Source organism: Erithacus rubecula (assembly GCF_903797595.1).
Source record: "Erithacus rubecula genome assembly, chromosome: 2".
In the NCBI taxonomy this organism is placed as follows: Eukaryota; Metazoa; Chordata; class Aves; order Passeriformes; family Muscicapidae; genus Erithacus; species Erithacus rubecula.
Window position 1 is genome coordinate 53,652,801 of NC_136685.1, and position 19,038 is coordinate 53,671,838.

A 19,038-nucleotide genomic window follows, 5' to 3' on the forward strand; every position below is an offset into this window, starting at 1 on the left:
CGAGGCCGAGGACGGCGGGAGGGACGCTTTAGAGCGCTCTGGTGTCCGGGGAGCCGGCGGTGCTGCCCGCCGCGGTGCTGGATCCGGGCAGGGCAGGGCAGCGGGGCTGGGGTGCCCAGAGGGGCCGGCACACGGAGCAGCCCCTGCGGCACTGCCGGCACAAGTGCGGAGCGGCGCCCCGGGGCTGCGCTGGCTCCCGGCTCCTCGCCCCTCACCTCCGCGCTCCCGGGACGGCCTTTTTGGGCGGGAGGGCGGGAGGGGGTTACCTTTTCTTAGGGAAGTCCCGTCCCTTGCCAGGGAAACTTTTTACGTTCCTGTGCGTGAGAGGCAACTAGTTGCACTCACTGAAGTGCGAGGAGAGTTTGGCTTCTCCCGTACCAGCCTCCTCCTCCATCTATCCCCCCCCCCCCCCCCCCCGCCGAATTTCCCCTCCCGTTTTGCTCCGAGCTACGCTTTATTTGTGTGTGGAGAAAGGGGTGGGGGGGACGACTTGTAGGGGATGTTCTGTTTTTGCCAGAGGAGCAGTGCAAAAGGGGAGCCCTGGCTCGGAGAAGGTACAAGAATAAATAAATAAGGAACAGCCCTAAAATAAAGGTAGAGGCATAACCCGGCAGCGAGAAGGTGAGTGTCTCTGACTTCCCCGTCCACGCATCTCCCTCCCACCCCTTCTGCTCGGAAGTGGAAGAAACGGGTTCCCTGCTGCATGTGCATGTGTCCGTGGAGGGGGTGTGTGCGCCTGCTTGGATTTAGCGTTTATTTAGCACTGTTTTCGTGTCGGTTCGATGACAGCAACAACAACAACAAAGTCGCTCTAAAACAAATGTGATAGGAGGGAGCTGCGCAGCCGTCCATTGCGGGGTAGAGACGAGCTTTTACCCGGCCCCACGCGAGTTTAATTGGGAAAAACCAAACTGGTTTTCCGTCCGGACGGGGTGACTTTTTCCACGCCCAGCCGGACTTTCTGCCCGTGTCCAGGTGATATTCCCTGCCGTTTTGCCCTCACCGCTCTTCGGCTGGGTATTACCAGGGCTGCTGGGGTAAGCCCCAGGACAGGAGCAAGCCGCGACGGCTGCCGTCGCATTGTCCCCCACTTGCGCCGCCCGCCCACTCCCGGTGCGGCGGAAACGGGGGGCCCGGCTGCGCCCCGCGAGCGGCCGGGGGCTGCGGGCCCGCCGGGCTGGGCGACAGCGCTCTGCCGGCGGCGGGGCCAGCGGCGACCCGACCGCAGGCTGGGAGGGAACAAAGTTTCTGGCGGCGGGGTCCCCTCCTGACAGAGCGGCAGGAAAACACGCAGGGATGGCAGTCCGTTCCCTACGCCCCGCTCCCCCAGCGAGGGTCGGGGCAGCGCGGGGGCGAGGCAGCCCGGCGGGACGCGGGGGCACGGGCGGCAGCGCGGAGCTCTCGGTCGGTTCCGCCGCCCGCGCTCGGCCCCGCGCTGCCCCGGCGCCCGCAGCGCTCGGGGGGCTCGGCCGCCCGCCTGCCCGGGGCGGAGCGCTGCGGGCGGGCCGTGCCCGGGTGCCGGCGGACGGGCAGGCTGCCTCCCGCTGCCTCCCGGCCGGCAGCTGCCGCGGGCGCTCCGGCCACCGCTTTTCCCAGGCTCCGAAGGGAGCGGGGACAGAGCTGCCCGTTGTTTTTGTTGCTCTCCGTTTCGTCTCCCTGAGGGATGTTTCTTGTCCTTCCCCTCCCCCGCCCGGTTTGTTTTTCTTGTGGTTTAAAGACAAAACGTTGCATTTTCGGGTCGTCCCACCGCGCCCCCGCCCCCGCCGCGGTCCCCGCTGCGCCGGCGGACGGGGCACGGGGAAGCCCCGGCGCGGGGCTCCCGCCGCCTTTTCCAGCGGCGGCGCGGGGACCTGTGTTTTGGTTAGAAAGCATTTCCACGTGGGTAAGCCTTGTGTGTGTGTGCGGGTGTGTGCGCGTACTTGATCCGCGAGGAGGTAACAGGATTCTCCGTGTTCAAAACCAGTGGGCTCTCAGCCATTAATCTTCTTCTCCTGCTGTCATTACAGACACTTCCAAAGTCAGATACCCGCGGAGAACCGCCGGCTGCCTTTCACACGGCGGTTCTCCCCGAGCGGGGGTTCCGCGCCGTGCCCGGCCAGACACGGGGCTGTCCGGGGATCAGCCCCGCGGCGCCTTCCGCCGGGAAGGGAGAGCGGGATCCCACGGCATCGCCGCTGCCAATCGGTAGTTGGCATCTAAAGTTTCATTTACATTTATGAAACTGCCGCTCGGAGCCAAGCAGGCGCGGTGCTGCCGGCCCCGTACCCGCGGGCAGGGCTTGCAGCCGGGCGCACGGAGGGATCGCCCGTGGCGGTGGGAAATAGCTGGTATTTACAAAAATCCCGGGACTCACGCTGTACCAGACAAGGGAGCGACTTGGCCGGTTCCAGTTTAACTATGAAGTCATGCTAGAACAGTAAGGAACCAGTATTTACAGTTTTCTGAGTTTTGTTTTACGTGTTTCATTTGCGGAGACTAGGAAGTGTACCTAAGATAAAATAATCAGCAGTTTAGATTTAGAGGGAGTTATATAAAGAATCCGTATTTTCTGTTTGGCAAGTAGATTTTCTGGTCTGACCTCGGAGTTTGATGTTAGAAGCATGTACTTGCCAATAAATCCCAGGCCGTATCTTTGTTTCATTTCCTTAACACTCAAAAGAAAAGTTTTGTAGAATTGCTGTGGGTTTGACTCTTCCCCTAGTATTTCTGAAAATGCTGCCGAATAACAAATGCTTGCATACTTACAATATATATCATACTGTGAGTAAAGTGGAAATAGACTGACATTTCTCTCTCTTCCCGGTGATTCTTTCTCTGATATCTAGCATAAGGTGGGCTATGTCTGAAACGATTTTTTTTTTTTTTAAATTGTGTTGTTTGTTACCAAATGTTCTTCAACCAAATTTAATAGAAATGAAAGTGGAGTATGTTGACAAATCTTTTATGTATCTTTGTTTAGATAATTTGTATTCAGTTATTAATTGTTACATGTAAATGGTGGTAGTGATAATAAATTTAGTTGAAGGTTACTCTTGCTGCATTTGTATTTATTAATGGCCTCACAATGCTTTGCAGTATAAATTTATTGTGTATGGGTAATGTAAATGGAATAAATAAATCCTAAACAAGCAATGTATTGAGTAGGACACTGGTGAGTTCCCAATTAATTGCAATTCCCAGTTAAAATATTTCAAACAAGGCAACTGTAGAAATACAGCTATAGATAGTATCATGTGGCATATTTTTAGCATCTGATGCAAGTGTTAAAGTTTAACTCTTTAAACTTTATGCAACTCTTTAAGCTTTATGCAAGTCCTAGAATTAACTTTAAAAACGTTGGCATTTGGTGAGGGAAAGGTACCTGTCTGTTTCCTTGATGAACTGGTGGTATTGGACGATGTTGTGTGCAATCCTCCAGTATAAAACTTAAACAGCATTTTACTCTCTTAAATACGAAAGTTACTGCAGAAAGAAAAAAGACATTCCTGGAATTTCTGTTAAATGCTCTAGGACACAGCTATTCATTTTTTTTCTGTGTTATCTTTTTCTTTCTTGAAAGTAGGGGTTTTATGAACTCAGGGTAAAGCAGGTCTCCCTTTTTATAAGGAGCATTTATTCAGCATACTTCTATATTGCAGCTGCTGATCATATTTCATAGAGCTGTTAAAGCACTTAAAACCTAAAATTAGGTACTGTCTGGTAGTAAATATTTCAAATCACTCCTTGAAGAAATGGGCTTAAAAAAGAGACATTTTGAAATATATCGTTGAGGAAAAGTAATCTTGCATTGCTTTTACTCAGTGCAATACGAATCTAAATCACTGATTTCAACACAGTGTACTTTTTCCTTATGTTTTCTTAATCTTCTGGATTTTTCTTGTGATTTTATGCTGGCTTTATTTGGTATCATAACCAGCTACTTTGTTCAAGCCATGTTTACGACGGCAACGCTTGAATTAACAGGTGTCGCATTAACTTCCAACATACCTGTATTTCCAATGAGTGTTCTTGTGATACTAAGAGGTGAAATGTAAGTTTCCTTGCTTCCTGGTGTATGTGTTTCTGGCTGTTAGTTGTCAATGATATACACTTGCTTTTTTCCAGATTTTGGATGAGTTAATTTACAGATGAGTATTTTCAAATTGAGAGATGAGTTAGGTTTGTTTTTTGGTTGAGCATAAGAATAGGTTTATTTGCTCGCTAGTTTTCATTTTTGATGCTGTTAGGGTTTGCAGGAAAAATGCAAACACAGCGGCATCAGACTGACAGACATGTGTCAAGTTGGTCAAGTATTTTTAAAGCTTTTTGGACGTTCACCGCTAAAACAAGTCTGATAGCAGCAACACTCAGAAGTATTTGCTTTTTTCTTTGTACTTGGGAATCCAATAGTATTTCTGCTATCTTATGTGTTTATAATCTTCTTGACATTTTGTGTTTAAAAATCGCGGCATTTATGGTATTCAACTGGAAGAAGAGTGTTGATATTCAGTCATTGATTAAGAGGTTTAGAAGTACACCTAATAAGTGCTATTTTTCTTTTTTTGGATTTAAATATTGTGTAAATGTGTGTCCAACTTAACCTTTTTGTGTCATTGAAAAGCGCTAATTGATCTTGCTGACCCTGACATAATAGTATAGTTTGATATTCGAAACCTTTCAGCTTTGGCATGGTCCTTTTATCACCTCTGAGATTTCAGGGCATGGTTCTACTGAAGGCATAAACTGTTACTCTTTGAAAAATTAAATAAAAATGGTTATAAAAAATAAATTACGGTCTTTTAAAGTCAGTAGATGTTTTTCCCATCAAAGCCTCAGGCTTTACAATATACATTAAAAACTTTCTGATTTACTTGTATGTATTAGGTGACATTTTAGATGTTGCTGTACAGAAATCAGATTTTTATGAAATAATTTTTGGCCAATTCCACACTTCAATGTTGCCGGTGTTATTAGATCTGTCATTAAATCAGAAGTGGTTAAAGGAACTTGGATACATTTTGCAGTGCAAAAGCTCAGATAAGAAGTGTGCTTATATGTCAAATAAATAATAAAATCTATTTGAAAAGGCAGTAAAATTCACATTTTTAGTCTATATTGTAGTTTGCAGTGCTGCCAGAATGATTGCTTCTGGGATGAATAGGACTTGAAAGGCAAAAGTTATTTTAAAGCATTTTCTTCTTTTTATCTCTAAGCCTGAGAAATGTGCTGAATAGTTGGCTACCTTTTTGTTTAACGTTAAACAGTGAAAATTATTTTGATGATTGATTATCCTATATTGAAATGTATCACTGAGCTGTCTCAGTCACAGGATTGTACAGGTTAGCTATCAGGCTTTTGAGCAACATGTCAAATGTTAATGGCTGTCTGAGGAATACTGAAGTTTAAGCATTTTATTTTCAATTTGTTAAAAATTTCTTTATTTCTCCAAGGGAAGATTATAATGACTAGTGATTATCTTCAGAGCTTCTCACTCCATAAGCCAGGGAGTCTTTCTTGGTTTTAGGCTGTTAGGCTTGGGTATTAAACACTAAAATTTGAGTTAGGCTGCAATTGCCATGGATTTGAAAAGAAGTAGTTTGGAGGATTTCTATTAATTTGGAGATCTATGTCTTTTTCCTAGAACTAACTAACTAAATACTATTACAGTGACTTTTCATTAATCAGCTGTCTGTAGAAAGACAGTGTAAGGCAGTGCAGTTTGATGTAATTTAAGTGCTGTCTCTGAAGAACTCAGTTTGCCTGGGATGACTTAATGCTCTCTTCGTACTAGGGTTGTGCAGAGCTATACAATTTGATTATTTTGTAGCAGAAAATTACAAAAACAATGTCCCAAGGCAACCTGAAAAATACTCACACAAAGACTGATTTTTGTATAGGTGTTAACTTATTATTTACATAATTAAGTTAGTATGCACTAAATTTTTTGACAGCATGTTATGGGCTGATTTAAAATTAAATACTATTGTGATGTGACCCAGTGTAAGTTCACATTCTCAGCAGTGTAAAAAATTACTGCAGCCTTTTTTTTGAATTGGATAGATCAGCGAGTAGCTAGTCTACTCTTAGCATACCTATAATTAAACCACAAAAACCTACATTAAAATATCATGAAGGGTCTGATTTAGACCATAAAAGTAAAAGAAACACAGAGCTGAGTTTGCAATTTTTCAAATAATTCTCCTCTATGACTATGTGTATATAACTATTGAAATCAATGCTGGTGCATGAGGTAATTGGAAACTTAACTTGATGTTTTGTGCCAGATACTTAGCTGTTGCAAATTGGAGTAGGAATGCTGAAATTACTGGAGTGGTCTCACATTATGCCAGATGAGTATCTAGTCCTCTATTCTTAGTTCAGCCTGCTTTTTTGGTAGGGTATTGCAATATACATTATATGTGTGAGATCACGTGCACAGAGAAGTGATCCTGCAATACTTGGGGGAAAAAAAAGACAGTTAAGTAAAGATGTCCAAACTATAATTTTTTTCTGCCATTTCAAGACATTTTCATACTCCTGCATTCAAACTATTTTTGTAGCATTTCATAAATGACCACAGAAGCGCCTTTTATGGTAACTGTATTTTCAAAAACTATGCAGTTAGAAATATTGCTAATTGTCTGTATTCTTTTAATTCTGTTAAGGTAACTTTGTTGCTAAAAGAAATGAATAATTCGGTTTTGCTTATTCAGGGGCATTTCATGAATGCCTATTCAATGAAAGGAATGAAGTCCATATTAAATTTCATCTAGATGTTTCTTTTTATTCACTGTAGTATATTCCCAGCACATCACAGAAAATGAAGTTTACCTTAATCCCAAGAGCAGCCAAACCAGCCTCTGTACACTTAGTTTATGCATCCCAACATCATACTGTATGTGATGTCTTCCAGCTCTCTTGAGTGTCCCAGCATAGACATGTTCTCACAAAACCAGGCACAGCTCACATTTCCTCTGTTCAGTTCTAGCAAAGTAACACAGACTGAACCTAGCACTTCTGTACTGGTCTTAGCACAGACAGCTGAGGAGCTGAGAACTAATAGGGCTGAGTGATATAGAGATTTTTACAAATGCAGTCATTATATTCTGGGAAAGCATCTTGAAAATAACATTTCTTGTTACCCCAAGGCAAGATTTAGACTGGTAGGTTTTCCAAATGGGAAGATGAAAGTACTTTTCCACTCAGCTACCATTTTTATGTTGATTCTAATCTGGCATGGTGGAAGGATCTAGTATAGCATTCAAATTAATTTTTTTTTTCAGTTAATTGCACCTTCACAGAAGCAGTTTTTATGTTCAAAGCACCATCTGAATCCTGAGCTCACTGTGCAGCACTATGTCTGGGAGTTACCTGCAACATGAGGTCTTTCAGCTGAAATGGCTAGGTGATGTGCTTCCTAGTCATTTCTGGTATCTAGTTAGCTGTGATTCAGTTTGTTTTTCAAATTTCTGACTAAATGATAGTCTGATTTATCTGGCATAAAACAAATGAAATAGAAGAGTTTGCTCCCTGACAGTTGTGAAACTGCCCAGGTTTTTGAAGGAAGTCAAGGATTGGAGCAGCAGCTTGCGAGATGCTGTCAAATCAGGACTAAGTCTGAAATAGCTGGATTGTAAAGTCTGTAGGAAGAGATCCAGCATTTTGCTGTGTTTTTACATCATTATCTAGGGGTATTGGTTCATATAAGCATCAATAGCAGTAACCTCCTGTGTGGCTAACCCTTTCTGAAGTCCTGTTCCGACAGAAAAGCGTGGAGCCGTGGCCTCACATTTGGTGGCAGTGCTTCCAAAGCCGCCCCTTAACCCGCCTCTGCCTGCCACTCGTTTAAGTTGGATCCGTTCTTGCTGTGGTTCACAAACAGCTGTGCTGGCAGCGAGGCAAAGGTCGGAATGAGTGGCAGCACCCGTGCTGCTGAGCCTGGCAGCGGTGCTGCAGAAATAGCTGCAGAACCACAGTCTCCGTTACCTAATCTGCCACCTCTACTGACTGAAGCGCCGGGTCGAGTCTGCGGGATAGGTGGAATTTTTCAGAATGAAAACATTGTCTACAAAAATGATCCCTTGATGTTTAATCAAAAGATTGTGTTGGTGCAGGGATTTTTGACTAAAATCGAAGTAGCTGCAAATAATTTGCAGATACATGTGCAAATTAAAACAATAGGGAAATTTCTGGGGCCTTTGGAGGGGACAGCTGATTTTCTTGAAGGAAGGCAGGAGTTCAGACGTGATACCAGATGACAGAACTTTTCCAGATCTTTGCAGTGCTGTCCAAAAGCTGGGTTTGCAGGGAGCAGGCGGAGCATAACTCCACTAGAAGTAGGATGTCACTGCCAAGGGCTGCAGTGCTTGTGACAGGCTGCATTCTTTTATCACTATTCCTGGGGAAAGAAGTGCAATAATTTCTCAGAAGTGGCCATTACATAGCTGTCACTGTAGACAAGTGCTTAATTTACGGCAACTATTTTTTATTACTCTCCACTGTCACAAAGTATTAACTTACAGGCTATCACGTTCCAAATGCCTTTTTTTATGTTGTTCCCATATAACATTGAAATATGCATACTATACCACATCACGGGTTTATGAACACTCAAGCAAGCCAAACCAGCAATATTATTTTTGACGTGAGTACAAGTATGATTTCCAAAGATAAGTGTAGTGATGTAATTAAGTTCTGTAAGTCTGTCTTGAGTTGACATGACTTTTTGATTAATAAAGTTGAAGGATACAAAATCAACTTGGCACAAATGAAATGGATTAAACAGCAAACTAGAGCATTGATTTCACAAATACTTGTTACTTGTTAACGAGTCCTTAAAAAGCACGCTATTACAAAGGGTTTTTCAGGAGGCAATCATCAAATCAAAACCTATTTGTTATTTTATCAGTGACACCAAGATTAGTAAGTTCTACAAGAAGTAATACCCAGAACAATTGCTGACCTAATAAAAGATAATTTTCTTCTTAGAAACTTCCTTATACTTCTGTTGTTAGACTGTAATGCCTGAAGTACTGCTACTACAAAGACTGAGGGATGGGTAAATAATGAGGGGAGCAGATTGATGAGAGTAGTCTGGCTCATTGAGCAAATTGAGAGCAAGCAAACATTATGTCCTTCACTGCAAGCCAGCAGTTTATTTAAAGAAAAAAAAACAACAACCTAATGGAGGCCATAGCAAATGATAATGATAGTATTGTAGCAAAGAAAAGGAGTAGAACTTAAATAAGTACTCAGCAGAGTAAGAGGGGTTGCATTAGCTGTGTGGATAATATAGGTCCAGCTACTACTGAAGAGCTTTCATAACTTTAGAAAGGAAGCTTTTAAAATTTGGGGGGTTTCAGATTTAAGACCAGAGGAGTAATTAAACATTGGAAAATGTTTCTTCCAGGGGATTAACAAATTTTAGTTGACCAAAGGAGAATGTAACATAGTTTGGTCACAGCTAATAAATATCTAAATGAGGAAAAGGAAATGTGGTAAAGGATGCATTGTCAAAGCAGTTGTTTTAGTTAAAATCTGAGAATACCTGTTTTTTACAGTTACTTTGTGTGGCACACTGCTGGCTCATAGTAAAAGAGATTTGCCTGTAGGACTGCAAGCTGTTCCACGGATGTCACAACATTTCAGTTGCCTATGGGGACTGCTGATGGGCCAGGAGCTGAAATGAGTGCAGACAAATCATGAGAGGATCAGCTGCATAAAAATGTAGATTACACAGGACATCTGGTATGGGGTTTTGCATTTTCTTTGTGCTGGACAAAGGTGGTACATAGAAAATTTTCTGCTTTCAGTCATTCTGTTCTGACGGTTTCAGTTTGACTTGATGGCTGGGGTGCAGCACTGTTAGTTTTGGTGAGTAATAATTTGTCATTCTGTTCTGTCAGAAAGAGCCTGAGCTGCATGCTGGCACCTGACAGAGTTCTGTGTTCTGAGACAGTTCTGCATTCACGCTTTTTGCTTCCTGTCGTTCACGAAATGAAAAAATAACAGTTTCTTAAGTGCAATATTTAGGGGTTACTGTCAACTTTATTTAAGAGAAACTTTTCATTTCTTCTACCAAACCAGAACCAAAGTACCCAGGTATCTTTTCGGTGAGTTTACTTTGTATTTCTTTCTGACATTTCAAAATGTTCCGATAAAGAATTCCATGTGAGACACTTGGCAGTTACAGGAATAGCAGCTGCTGAGCAATGACTCTCACACCTAAAAAGCATGGGCATGCTGCAAACTTCCTCCTTCACTAGGAGGTTTCTAGCAAGCCTAGCAAGTATCTGAACTTCTACAGTTACTCTCATTGCATCCTCATACTGTGGCATGATTTTTAAAGCAGATAGGATGAAAAGGTGCTATGCTGTCACAGCTTTAATAATACCATGTGGTTGGATATTTTGTATTAAGTTTTTCAGCCTTGGAAAGCTGCTGTTTGCTTTTACCTTGTGGATATACTAATTTTTATGTTCTCCTAAATTCTAAGATGTTTCTATTTTAGAAATAACCTTTATTGTTTTATTATGCTTATTTTTGTGTCACAAGGTTTTTGGGTTTTTTTAATGTGTAAATTTGACATGTTTTTAGATAGAGGGAATAAGAAATATTATTATTTTCAAGCTGACAGTGTGACTTTAAATATTCTGGCTAACCAAGTATAGCCTTTTCTTTCTGTTTTCAATGGCATGTTTATAAATAATTGAAATGTTTTCTTTGTTTTGTTCACAGCTATTTTCTACAAAAAAAAGAGAAGAAAATTGTGTTAGATGTTAAGCGAAATACACTGTGTGGTAAAAACCAAAGTCCTTCTCCCTAAAAACAATCTAGTTGTTTAAAACATTGAAATTGACAGCTAGTATGAAAATAAACCAAAAATTTTAATTGAAAATTTAAGAGTATACTTTTATCTGTTGCATCTCTGCATTACTTGTTTTAGTTTTGTTTCATTTCCCTGGGAACCACTTATCTCTTTATTTTTGGGGGAACACGGTAGGATTCTTGATTAGATTTGTTTATAAATTGAGGCTAGAAACAGTGTCAGCATTTCTATCCAGAAAATTCTTTAATTGATTAATTTGGAATGAGATAGATGAAGTCTGTGTAGCTGCATGCCTTATCTAAGCATGAGTGAAGATGTCTGTTATATTTGGGAAGCCTCCAAGTATCAGTGGATTTGTAGCTCTGTAACTACCAAGATCTGTAGCTCTCAGTCTTAGCAATTTCACAGTGTGTTGTGCATTGCTAGGATAAGGGAGGTATTGCTGAGTTTATAATTCTGTATTCTGAAATTCTCAAAGTTAGTCCTTATTTGTTGCACAGGTATGGGTAGGAAGAGTAGGGGTATAATTTTTAGTCATATTTGGGTACTTGTGAAGTTGGTACACAAAGCTTCAAACGACAAATTCTGAACTCACATGTTCTGTTACAAAACTAAAGTAAATGAGATCCAGTGCTTGCAGCTGTTTACTGTTTTTCAGGATGTCTTTCTGCTTTCCCAATTTTTTTTGTTGTATGATGATAGTACCAGCAGGCAGATCTGTCACAGACCCTTTCTGTTTCTTACCTGGTTTACATACCCAACTGATGCAGGGTCATCATGGTCTGTGTTGCTCTGAATTTTTTTTGTTTTGGTGCCTGCTTTTGACTGGTACCAAATGGTTTGGTGGTGGTGTGACTTGTTTCTAAGTTGAAAGTACCTGATGAAGAGTGGCAACACCATCTTAATTTTTCTTGAATAAAATGTCCACGAATGCTACACAAGCAATGCCACTCTTTACTAAGTTCAGTTCAAGGAAGCAAATTACGCTAAACTGACAATTATACAAATATCCACTGAAGACCATGCAGAATTTGCAAGTCTGTATCTAACAAATGTTTAGTGACTTGCATGAAAGTCAGTAAATTGATTTGAATTGTGAGGAGTTTTCAGTGTATTGCGGTTTGGTGGCATGAATTGTGTCTGTTTTGATTACTGTATTTAATGTCTGACACGAATTCGCATGCTCTGGAAGGAAGATGGAAATAACAAATTATGTCACAGTTACAGATGTGATTTTTTTCAGGGGAAGGAGAAGGTAGAAGGAAACTAGATGAGCTCAGAACTGTAAATGTCTGGTGGATGTTGAAGATCCCATGCCTGATGCATGCCTGCATGCTAACCCAAGATCTGAGAGATAAATGTTGTACTAGCAGGAACAAACAGTATTTCTTCTCCTGCAGGGATCATAACAAGACTCTAAATCTAGTAATGTCTGGCAACCTTGAAGCTTATTAATTTTAGAAGCAGAGTTTCTACATACATTAGAACCATATATACCATATACCCAGTTTAGACATACGCATGTTCTTATGCACATCCATGCTGGGTATGTGCTGGGGTGAGGACACTGAATGGGTCCTAAAGGGTGCCCTGCACAGCCCCCTCCAGTTACCAGCACACTGTCACCCAAGTATTTACTGTGAAGATGAGGGCTATTTGTAGAGAAAGCAGCTGGGTAGGTCCATTTGCTTTTCAGTTTATCCTGGAAATTCCTCCTGTATTCCTAACCTGTTTGCAGCAGTGTATGTGGCTAAAATAGGGTATTCATCTGGGTTAAGTTGCATGAGTTATTCTGTGAAATCCCAGCATAATTAAGATTATTCAAAATAAGGAGTAATCTATTTTCTCTATTTAAGCAACGCATCTGCAGATGCAAATTGATGTAGGCAGGTGCTCAGCAGAGCACAAAACCCAGGGAAGACCATTTAATTCCACCAGTGCTTGCTGGAAATGTCTGGAGCTAAAATTGGAGGTACACAATGTTAGGGTTTGGTGTTCAGTCCACCACATACCAAGGGCTCTGGGTGAGGAAGTAGCTCAGTTTTTTGGAAGTCACTAATATAGAAGTGGGAACTGAATGTGCTACAAAGGGTTCCAGAACACTCTGAAAGTTCTCTGAGGGTAAAATTCTCATCCTCAGCAGGCTTAAAGTGGACTGAAATCAAACTGATCCAAAGGCTGCTGTATTTAACCTTCTACAGAGGAGGGCTCAAGGAAGGAAAAAAAAAATATTAGAAGAAGAGGAATGGAAAGACTATATTCAGATTAATTCTCTAGTCTGTGGAGCAAGATTTGTTTCCATAATGGAGTAGGAGTTTTTCAGGAGGTTCATTTCACTCATACTGATACCAGATAGTAGACATCAGCTAAGGAAAGGGCCTCAACTAAACCTAAATACATATGCAAAATTCCTTCTGGAATGAGAGAAGAAAAAATTTGCGAATTAAATAGTTTAGAAATTCTGAATATATTTCTGTTCACCTGTCAGTTTTCCTCAGGCAAGACTACGTGTCCCTGACAAAGTCATACTGTCAGGATGGCTTTGTTTGGCAGACAAAGTTGAACTCTAATAAATTGGCATTTAGTTTCCTTTAAATTTAGGTTACATTTTATCTTTTTGACATGAGACTTCCTGTGATAGGCATACAGACAACCACAAGGATGTTTTCTTAGGTAGGAAATTACTGATTATTAGGCAGTGTCTTTTGTTACAGTCCATACCCTTTCCTTCAGAGAAATGAGATTAATGGGGAACAAACAGCATGAAATAATGTAACTCAATGAGATTTCAGTGCATATGCACTACTTTCTTGTACTGATTCTAAAGCAATTTTCTCTTTACCTGCCTTGTATAATCTTTCACAGTGCTTTAAATATGCTTTATTCTACTCAGATATTCTGTAGGGGTGGTGCAAACCCAAAGTGAGACTTGCTTGAGAGACTGATAGAGTTTGAGCCCTGGAGCCTGTCCTCACTTAGTGGTTCATGTCCTGCATTAATTCAGTGGCAGCCCTCAGCATTAAGTACTAGTACTATCACAGGTTTCTGAAGTAGAACACTGGAAAATGAGGAATTGTTCTATTTGTGACCATTTCTCTCTTAACATTTTGACTCCCTAGCTGTGGCTGTGGCAGAACTGAATTCTTCAATGTGGCTGAATTAATTGTGTAAACCACAATAGGAACCTTCTGCTAGGCTTATTACCAACAGATTTCAAAATGGGTGAAACAGTGTAGTATATTTGTCTGGGATCATGAAATTTCTGAGCTCAATTGCCAGAGCATCACACGATACAACCTCAGAAGAACTAGGGAGCGTCACATGATATAACCTCAGTAGAAGCAGGTATTCTTTAGGTAAAACAGAATAAAAAGACAATTATAATGTGAAAAAGATGTGGTGGAAACTGAGGATAACGCTGCCCCTGAATTTCATTTCGGAAGACCAATTCCCAGTGGCCGATGAGAGGGTTCCTTCTCAAGTTTTTGTATTGAAGTGAAATGGGGGAGATTTTTTGTCTGATGGCCAAACTCCTCTTCCAGGTGATGAATTCTTGAAAATTCCTATCCCTGTCTGGCCAACTGGAGGGCCTGAAGCAGCCTCTCAGATACTCTTGGGAAACATCCATTGCTTTAAGGCTGGTTTTTACCTGTGGGTCCCCAAGCTTCACATTCTGTCTTGAGCTTGTGGAAGTTGCAGCACAGGATCATAGTAAACATTCTCATAGGAAATGAAATTGCATTGCCCTTTCAGTGCAGTGCACAGCAGATCCTCAAGTAGTTTATTTTCTTTAACTTAAGTGTGTATCTCTGGAAGGAAACACATGTTTCTCCTCATGGTCAAGTCCTGGAAGTTGCAGTTTAAATTTGATGAAGTGTTTTATTCCCCCAGATAAAAACAAATAAATAAAAAATTAGATTTAAATGCACTTGTTGATGAGGAAAGTCAGGAATCCTCCTAATTAAGACATTTCTTAGAAAGGTAAAATTTTTATCTGGGGGCATAAAACACTTCATCAGTTTTAAAGCCACATCTGCAAGGAGTGGATAAAGAGGAGAAACAGGCATTTTTCTTCATTCTGGCTTGTCTGTGAGTTTAAGACTTTTAACAACAGTTTTAAAAATATTTAAACCCAGTTAGAAACACTTGCAATGGAATAGGGATAAGAGTGCCCTCCCTCCCTCTGTTTTTAATCTGGTTCTCTTGATGGAATAAACTACAAGGTTGAATTGGTAACTGGATTATTGCCTCATAAAACAGCACGAGGTTACTATTATCCTTTAATTTTATATCTTTATTAGGGAGTAATGTTGGTCTTATTTAAATCACTGACTTCTCTAATGGTTTTTCTCCCCTTTTACAAATTTATAAAACTAAACCCTAAAGGATTTGGTCTAAGTGCAATTGGCATAACTGCCATTATAAAAATTTTTGTGTTAGCAGTTGGTTATAATCAGCCACTTTAACTGGGCTCAGAATGCAGTAGGATTTAGCTGTTGATAGGTAGAATAATAAATGATAAAATATTATTTCTGAATTTTATTTTTGAAAGCTCCATTTCCAGTAAGAACTTCTGAATTTTGAGGCAGTGTGAAGATGAACAGCAGTGCCCTGGAAACTTATAATTTAGTATGTTTGTGCAAATGATATATTTAACATATTGTGTATTTCTGCAGAGATTTAAAAAAGTCTTTGCCTTGCAATTCAGTAAAGTATCTTTGAAAATTCATGAAAGTTTGTCTTTTGTAGAAGGTGACTAACACAAGTGGCATATTTAATGATGTATTCCAGTGAATACACCCACCTGAATTTTGGGACATGACATGTGCTGTGGGTGAATCATTGGCAGTTCTTAGTAGTAAAACTCCTGTTGGATTTGTGTCATCAGGATGTATTTAAAATTTTGATACACTGTTTTTTTTAAAAAAATGTGACATCCATCTGCTGATCTCAGTGTGCTTTGATTAAGCATCCATCAATGGGGGAAGAAAAATGGGTCTGTCTGTTCTGGTATAGCTCTGTAGTTGAGTTATAGTTGAGTTTTATACAGAAAGTGAAGTATCTGCCACTTCCAGTGACAGACAGAATCAGAGCATGTACTGTTTGAATGCAAGCCAGGTACTGACTTCTCAGTCAGTATACTTAGAAACTAGTCAAATAATTTGTTACAGATTTTGTATTTTGACCATTTTTTTTCTGTAGAGTCTTACCAGTGCAATAATATGAACTCAGCACAAGCATTTAATTAAATCAAAGGAGATCTTATGTTTAAGTAATTAATGAAATATTTTAGTATCAGTCGTAAAAATTCATCTCTGTGTTTGCAGTTGCCTCCTTTGATTGGGACTGCAGCAGTCAATGCCATGTAGAGCTGTATTTCTCTTAAAATATCCATTGTTGTCCTTTCTGAAATTTGCCTACAGCGGGTGTTTTAAAGAAGCCCTTCAATTCCCCTCTTCATTGAACAAACACTGGGGAGGATATTTACAAATAGAGGAGTGTGGGCTCCACATTAACAAAAAAATCATTGGAAGTTATTACACTTTTGGTGGAGGCATTGTGGGGAAAGCCACCAATGTCTTGGATCCCTCTGAAAATCAGAGGAAGTTAAAACCATTTTGAGAAACAGGAATTCTTTTCAGCTTTATGACATGGTGAAATACAAAATTATTTTCATTCATATTTTATTAGTTTTTGCCATGATGTTACATAAGGAAAAGACAAATTTCAAGAAAATAATTTTGAAACTTAGGCAAGAGGGAAGAAAGACAAGAGGATGTCATTTGGTGGCAGAAAAAATCCAGGTGAAATTTGAAAGCAAAGTAGACTGGGGATGTGCATTTGTGGGTGTTCCAGAAAGTATCTAATGCAAAAGAAAATGAATTTTTGGGAGTTATGTTTTGGGGGCTGAGTGGAGGTGTGGCAAGTAAGTGGCACTTGAGATTAAGAGAGGAGCTCACAGGGCAGTGCAGAGCAGTGAGTGAGAATATGTGGGTGTCGTGGCTTGTTCCACATAGGTTCCATGGCTCTGGTTCCTTTCAAATGTTCTGCAAGTGCCAGTACAGCTGTACATGTTTTACCCTTGGCTGTGTTTATTAGTGCTTGCTGGTTAGATTTAGAATATATTTATGTTATTAAGCATAGTCCCAGGTAATTCCTTGCATTGCCTTCTTGATAAACAAATCTAAGTAGTATTGATAAGCAAATCCATGATGTTTGGGTTCCTTATCATGTGTTTACATATTGACTTTTTAATGTAACCACCTTTGATTAATAATATTATTATTGCATTTATGAAATACACTTGTCACTTTTTTTTTTTTGTTTTAAATTATGCAAATTTGCATAACTCCAAAAAGGATCTTTTCTGAGAATGGAGATTATAATATAATCATGTGACTTTATAGTTAGGGTTACCATGACCATTCATAGACAGAACTCCTGGAAAATAGAATTTTCCTATTGAAGGTCTCCATATTTGATGAGAATTCACCCCATAAGAGAAGGCATAGATGTAGTAGATAATTAGGATAATGTCTGTCATTTAACATTTTGTAGGGAGCTGCTTGTTATAAACCACTTTGTGTATTTACTTTAATCCTGAAGGAATTTAATGAACCTTGCAGAGGGGACTTCATGCTGATAATTGCATAATAACCTATTTTTCTGCCAGACACTCAATGACTAAGAGGCTATCATTAAATGTGTATTAAGCAGTTCTAAGATGCTCTCTCAAGGGTAATCATTTGTTGACTACTTAAACAGCTGCCTGTATTCAACATTTTAGCTTCTTTATTGGTTTGTTTTCAGTGCTACTTTTTCTCTTGAAGGAGTCAAAGAAAAGTTCCTGCTTCTGTTGGTGTATTTCAGAAAGTTCCCAAAATAATACTGAAGGAGTTGATGCACTTTACATGAAATCACTCTTCATATGCAAACTTTGCTTCAGGTTTTAGTGAAATCACAACCTCAGTTAGAGTGTTTGTTTATTGCAGATTTGCCTTATAAGTGAGGACTCTAGACTAACATGTCATTTTTTAATCTTCTCTTTTAATTTAGACTACTGAGCTGTAAATTGGAAGGAAGATAATTTCTACTTGTGGAGGAAAAGAAAGGTGAATAACTTCAATGGAAGACTCTCAGGATCTAAGTGAACAGTCAGTAAGTACAAATGTTGCAAAATTGAATGGAATAAATGGAACTTCGTTCAACCAAATTGTGTGAAAGGATTTTACTTTGGATTTAAAATTATAGTAAGATCTGGGGAAATCTTCCTAGCTCCTAGTTTTAAACCTTTTAGTTTGTACAGTAAATGAGCAGTTTTAATCTTTTTCCCTGCTGAAAGGAACAAGATCTTTGTTATATCAGACTTTATGGAACTACAGTTGTTGGAGGGATATAATTAAGCTACACTGGAAGAATAAAGTGTTAGAAACGTGCACAGTGGTGTGCCTTGTTCAAATCATTGCATTAAAATGTATATCCATAGTGGACTGTCATTTTTTCCAAATCAAAGGTTACCAAAACAAAATATTTCAAGTTGTCAGACTGTAGCAGATGATATACATTAATTTTTCAGGATTCTCTTGGATTTTAGGGAGATTGTGAGAATTTGTGCTCTATGCCCCTGTTCCATGTCGGAGGGAGATTATTCTTGTCACTAATGGAATTTCTGGGAAAAATGGGATGGACAGTTCTTCTCCTTTTTCTTTGCCTTTAAGGATATCATCTCCAGACTCCCTCACCACCAGCCTGCAGTTCTGAGGAGGCAGCAGGCTCTGAGCAAAATCAAAGCTGTCTGGGCTGGCAATCCTATGTATTGGGATTTTTAGCATCTCACTTTTGTACTATTTCTTACTGGTCACAGTAAGAAATAGGGGCATATTTTACCAGTACTGTCATCCCTGTGACTCTCAGCTTGGACTTAGTGCACTGAAGATGAACAAAGGAATTTATATTTCTATTTCTGACATGCTGAAAGAGGTTATCCATGCAATAAAGTAGTTTGGATATATATATATATTTTTAGAGACTTTTATGGGTAAGACAAGTGCAAGGAAGTGGGAAGAGTTGCATATATTTCCAAAATGTCAGTAATTTTCTTTAATAAGGAGTACTTTGCTCCTGGCTGGGTAGCTCCTATCTGAGACTTTATCTTGGACTAGAGTTTTATTACTGATTTTAAATGGTACGGGACTGGAAAGTCTTAACAGTGTCTTAAATCCCTATGGTGG

The 19,038-nt window shown here is 40.2% G+C and overlaps 1 protein-coding gene across 10 annotated transcripts in view; it reads left to right on the plus strand.

Annotated features, from left to right (window-relative positions):
- The first annotated feature begins 281 nt into the window (after window positions 1-281).
- Window positions 282-19,038, plus strand: part of EYA4 (EYA transcriptional coactivator and phosphatase 4) — a 136,355-nt gene continuing 117,598 nt past the window's right edge. For 4 of the 10 annotated variants that reach the window (XM_079297726.1, XM_079297733.1, XM_079297735.1 and 1 more), the window contains exons 1-3: window positions 283-621; window positions 2,007-2,416; window positions 17,864-17,965. In XM_079297726.1, coding sequence (XP_079153852.1) covers window positions 17,933-17,965 — 33 coding nt within the window. In that variant the 5' untranslated portion in view covers window positions 283-621; window positions 2,007-2,416; window positions 17,864-17,932. Of the gene's footprint in view, window positions 622-1,441; window positions 1,883-2,006; window positions 2,417-12,583; window positions 12,780-17,863; window positions 17,966-19,038 lie in introns of those variants that run through there. The other 6 variants (XM_079297731.1, XM_079297727.1, XM_079297734.1 and 3 more) reach the window with 5 other exon arrangements.